Genomic DNA, 5,724 nt, shown 5'->3' on the forward strand with positions numbered 1-5,724 from the left:
ATTTAGTATTGATCATTAACGTTGAGCAACATTTAGTATTGATCATTAACATTTAGTATTGACCATGAACGTTGAGCAATATTTAGTATTGATCATTAACGTTGAGCAACATTTAGTATTGATCATGAACGTTGAGCAACATTTAGTATTGATCATTAACGTTGAGCAACATTCAGTATTGATTATTAACGTTGAGCAACATTCAGTATTGATCATTAACGTTGAGCAACATTTAGTATTGATCATGAACGTTGAGCAACATTTAGTATTGATCATTAACATTTAGTAACATTTAGTATTGATCATGAACGTTGAGCAACATTTAGTATTGATCATTAACGTTGAGCAGCATTCAGTATTGATCATTAATGTTGAGCAACATTTAGTAATGTTTGACAATGTTCAGTAACGTTTAGCAACAGAAATGTTAGGTAACGTTCAGTAACGCGTCACAACGTTCAGTAACATTACTGAACTAATGTTACTGAACACTCCTGAATGTTCAGTAATGCTTAATAACCTGATGACAATGATCAATAACTGTCTGATTATCAATAATAATCAGTTTGACCTGTGTCATCAGGCCGAGGCGAGACTGGCAGCAAAGCGAGCGGCGAGAGCCGAGGCCCGTGAGATCAGGATGAAGGAACTGGAGAGACAACAGAAAGAGGTGAGGTGCTTTTATTTTGAAAGGTCCAAACTGTTCACATCCTCTGACCTGATTCACAGAGTCTTGCTTCATAACTGTGAGGGAAGTTGAAGTGACAGTTCATAACATGTTTCTTTATGAGGGAAGCTGAAGTGACAGTTCATAACATGTAGTTTCTTTATGAGGGAAGCTGAAGTGACAGTTCATAACACGTTTCTTTATGAGGGAAGTTGAAGTGACAGTTCATAACATGTTTCTTTGTGAGGGAAGCTGAAGTGACAGTTCATAACACGTTTCTTTATGAGGGAAGTTGAAGTGACAGTTCATAACATGTTTCTTTGTGAGGGAAGTTGAAGTGACAGTTCATAACACGTTTCTTTATGAGGGAAGTTGAAGTGACAGTTCATAACATGTTTCTTTGTGAGGGAAGCTGAAGTGACAGTTCATAACACGTTTCTTTATGAGGGAAGTTGAAGTGACAGTTCATAACATGTTTCTTTGTGAGGGAAGTTGAAGTGACAGTTCATAACACGTTTCTTTATGAGGGAAGTTGAAGTGACAGTTCATAACATGTTTCTTTGTGAGGGAAGTTGAAGTGACAGTTCATAACACGTTTCTTTATGAGGGAAGTTGAAGTGACAGTTCATAACATGTTTCTTTATGAGGGAAGTTGAAGTGACAGTTCATAACACGTTTCTTTATGAGGGAAGTTGAAGTGACAGTTCATAACATGTTTCTTTATGAGGGAAGTTGAAGTGACAGTTCATAACACGTTTCTTTGTGAGGGAAGTTGAAGTGACAGTTCATAACATGTTTCTTTATGAGGGAAGTTGAAGTGACAGTTCATAACACGTTTCTTTATGAGGGAAGTTGAAGTGACAGTTCATAACATGTTTCTTTATGAGGGAAGTTGAAGTGACAGTACATAGCATGTAGTTTCTTTGTGAGGGAAGTTGAAGTGACAGTTCATAGCATGTAGTTTCTTTGTGAGGGAAGTTGAAGTGACAGTTCATAACATGTTTCTTTATGAGGGAAGTTGAAGTGACAGTTCATAACATGTAGTTTATTTATGAGGGAAGTTGAAGTGGAAGTGTCTGTGTAATGTAACACTGTAAGGAGTTGAAGTGACATGTCGGGTGACAGAGCTGAAACAGTTGTTACCTGAATACTGAACTAAAACACTTCTGATAAGTGTCACATGGTGAAGTTGAAGTGTCATAAACTGATGATCCAATGAAGTGATGAGTGATGAGTGATGAGGTCCCCTGTGGGCGGTCCTGCAGAGTCTGAGGTCAAAGGTCAGGTAGGAGAGGTAACAGATAGTGAAGTTTGAGTGCTTGAGTCAGTCAGCAGAGGTTTGGATCGACCGGTCGACACTTCACTGCAGTGAGTAACTTCATGATGTGTTGTCAGACTTTTATATTTGAAACAGATTGTTTGTTGATTGTTTTTATTTTTTCAAACCAACAAATGCCCTGAAACAACTCAACGCTTGTAACGTTTGAAGTTTTTAATTTCAACACTTTAACTTCTTTCATGTTTGAATTCAGAAGAAACATTTTGACTCTTTTTCACCTGAACTGAATCAATTCATGTGGTCAGTGCTGATGTCATGTAAGTCATGTGATCAGTGCTGATGTCATGTAAGTCATGTGATCAGTGCTGATGTCATGTAAGTCATGTGGTCAGTGCTCACCCTGACAGTCAGCTCTGTTCTCTGATCAGTGACAGTGATCAGGACAGATTGATCCATCAAAGAGGACCTGCTGACTCCTAATTTCCTGCTTTCAACTTTCTGCATGAATGTGTCCAACTCAGGAGTTGCAGTGAGACAGAAAACATCCTAATATTCATCTGTGTGAAGAAAAACATTCAGTCTATCTTCTTGTTTCTAACCTTCAATCTCTCTTCTTGTTTCTAACCTTCAGTCTCTCTTCTTGTTTCTAACCTTCAGTCTCTCTTCTTGTTTCTAACCTTCAGTCTCTCTTCTTGTTTCTAACCTTCAGTCTCTTCTTGTTTCTAACCTTCAGTCTCTCTTCTTGTTTCTAACCTTCAGTCTCTCTTCTTGTTTCTAACCTTCAGTCTCTCTTCTTGTTTCTAACCTTCAGTCTCTCTTCTTGTTTCTAACCTTCAGTCTCTCTTCTTGTTTCTAACCTTCAGTCTCTTCTTGTTTCTAACCTTCAGTCTCTTCTTGTTTCTAACCTTCAGTCTCTTCTTGTTTCTAACCTTCAGTCTCTCTTCTTGTTTCTAACCTTCAGTCTCTCTTCTTGTTTCTAACCTTCAGTCTCTCTTCTTGTTTCTAACCTTCAGTCTCTCTTCTTGTTTCTAACCTTCAGTCTCTCTTCTTGTTTCTAACCTTCAGTCTCTCTTCTTGTTTCTAACCTTCAGTCTCTCTTCTTGTTTCTAACCTTCAGTCTCTCTTCTTGTTTCTAACCTTCAGTCTCTCTTCTTGTTTCTAACCTTCAGTCTCTCTTCTTGTTTCTAACCTTCAGTCTCTCTTCTTGTTTCTAACCTTCAGTCTCTCTTCTTGTTTCTAACCTTCAGTCTCTCTTCTTGTTTCTAACCTTCAGTCTCTCTTCTTGTTTCTAACCTTCAGTCTCTCTTCTTGTTTCTAACCTTCAGTCTCTCTTCTTGTTTCTAACCTTCAGTCTCTCTTCTTGTTTCTAACCTTCAGTCTCTCTTCTTGTTTCTAACCTTCAGTCTCTCTTCTTGTTTCTAACCTTCAGTCTCTCTTCTTGTTTCTAACCTTCAGTCTCTCTTCTTGTTTCTAACCTTCAGCCTCTTCTTGTTTCTAACCTTCAGTCTCTCTTCTTGTTTCTAACCTTCAGCCTCTCTTCTTGTTTCTAACCTTCAGTCTCTCTTCTTGTTTCTAACCTTCAGTCTCTCTTCTTATTTCTAACCTTCAGTCTCTCTTCTTGTTTCTAACCTTCAGCCTCTCTTCTTGTTTCTAATCTTCAGCCTCTTCTTGTTTCTAATCTTCAGCATCTTCTTGTTTCTAACCTTCAGTCTCTCTTCTTGTTTCTAACCTTCAGTCTCTAACCTTCAGTCTCTCTTCTTGTTTCTAATCTTCAGCCTCTCTTCTTGTTTCTAACCTTCAGCCTCTCTTCTTGTTTCTAACCTTCAGCCTCTCTTCTTGTTTCTAACCTTCAGTCTCTTCTTGTTTCTAACCTTCAGTCTCTAACCTTCAGTCTCTCTTCTTGTTTCTAATCTTCAGCCTCTTCTTGTTTCTAACCTTCGGCCTCTCTTCTTGTTTCTAATCTTCAGCCTCTTCTTGTTTCTAATCTTCAGTCTCTCTTCTTGTTTCTCTCCTCGCTTCCTGTAGATGTTTCACAGCCATAAGGTACGACTAACTCCTCCATACCACCTTAAATATACACCGCTGTGTGTTTGTTTTACTCCTCTGTGACATCCACCTGGGTGGGACTTAACACTCAGAAGACACAATTAGTTTTCAGTGACATACACACCACCCTCCTGCTGTGTGAAGAGGTTTAAAACAAATCCCCTTTTTTTACTCTTTAAATCTGAAGTCATGTTTTCATCGTGTTCTAACATTTCCTCCTCCTCTTCTTCCTCCTCCTCCTCCTCCTGCTCCTCCTCCTCCTCCTGCAGAAGTTTTATGGTCTGGATAATAAGTGGGGTCACATTGAACAGTGGATGGTAGGACTATTGTGCATGCAGACCGCTGTAACATCCGCAGCCTGCACTGTTTCCTGCACATGATTACCTGTTCACCTGATCATCTGTCCATGTGTTCATCTGTCCATGTGTTCACCTGTTCACATGTTCACCTGATCATCTATCCATGTGTTCACCTATCCATCTGTTCATCTGTTCACGTGTTCATCTGTTCACGTGTTCATCTGTCCATGTGTTCATCTGTTCACACGTTCACAGCCGCTGCATGCAAACATCATTTATTATTTTTTTATTTTGAATCAACTTAAATTTTCTTCCATTGTTGGGCGGCAGTAGCTCAGTCCATTGGGACCCACATGGACCAAAAATATGGAAGGTGGACTGGTAGCTGAGGTGCTAGTTCACCTCCTGGGCACTGCTGAGATGCCCTTGAGCAAGGCACCGAACCCCCCCAACTGCTGGCTGGGTGCTTCTCAGGGGGGCTGCCCATCACTCCACCATCTCTCTCCACATTTGCATGTCTATGCCTTGTACTGCATGTGTGTGTCTGGGTTAAAATGCATGTCAAAATAAAATGGAGTGAAAAAATAATTTCCCCATTGAGGGATTAATAAAGTATTTCTTCTTCTTCTTTCTTTTATTTTGAAGGTCTGTGTTTAACCTGTCTGTCTGTCTCTTCTTCTACTCTTTTAACCTGTCTGTCTGTCTCTTCTTCTACTCTTTTAACCTGTCTGTCTGTTGTTTCTTCTTCGTGGCCTTTCAGGAGGACAGCGAGCGTTATTCTCGTCATGCACGGAGACACGCCTCGGTCTGTATCTCCGCCTGCCTTCACCCTGTCATCCTCAGTCTGACTGATAAATGAATAAATGAGGTCACTGTGATGTCACAGACAGGAAGTTCCTTAACGTATGAATAACTGGGTGTTTAACTTCCTGTAGGCATGTTTCCACTGCTGATTGGGCGAGAGGTCTGGACTGTGATCATGTGACTCATCAGTTACTGTTGTAGAGATGAATGCATGAATGTGGTGAAGTGATGAAGTCCTGGTCCTGGTCCTGGTCTGACTGTTTGTGTTTGCAGGTGTCCGACGATGAAGAGAAAATGTCTGTAGGCAGCCGAGGGAGCTTCAGGGTGAGTCCACCAATGAACACATGAACAGCAGTAAGATGAGCTCTGATTGGTCTGTTTATTTCCTGAAAATATTCACGTCAAGACAACTACTTACTTTCCTTCCTTCCTTCCTTCCTTCCTTCCTTCCTTCCTTCCTTCCTTCCCTCCTGCCTTCTTTCTTTCCTTCCTTCCTGCCTTCCTTCCTTCCTTCCTTCCTTCCTTCCTTCCTTCCCTCCTTCCTTCCTTCCTTCCTGCCTTCCTTCCTGCCTTCCTTCCTTCTTTCCTTCCTTCCTTCCTTTTTTCCTTCTTTCCTGCCTTCCTTCCTT

At 40.5% G+C, this 5,724-nt stretch overlaps 1 protein-coding gene across 1 annotated transcript in view; it reads left to right on the forward strand.

Moving 5' to 3' along the window:
- The window catches only part of LOC104934002 (uncharacterized), a 30,521-nt gene that overhangs the window by 14,723 nt on the left and 10,074 nt on the right, over nt 1-5,724 (forward strand). Inside the window, exons 2-6 of the mRNA XM_027276459.1 lie at nt 584-670; nt 3,972-3,989; nt 4,262-4,309; nt 5,052-5,096; nt 5,369-5,419. Of these exons, the coding sequence (XP_027132260.1) occupies nt 584-670; nt 3,972-3,989; nt 4,262-4,309; nt 5,052-5,096; nt 5,369-5,419 (249 nt within the window). The remainder of the gene's footprint in view (nt 1-583; nt 671-3,971; nt 3,990-4,261; nt 4,310-5,051; nt 5,097-5,368; nt 5,420-5,724) is intronic.

Source organism: Larimichthys crocea, unplaced genomic scaffold (genome assembly GCF_000972845.2).
Source record: "Larimichthys crocea isolate SSNF unplaced genomic scaffold, L_crocea_2.0 scaffold380, whole genome shotgun sequence".
NCBI lineage: Eukaryota > Metazoa > Chordata > Actinopteri > Sciaenidae > Larimichthys > Larimichthys crocea.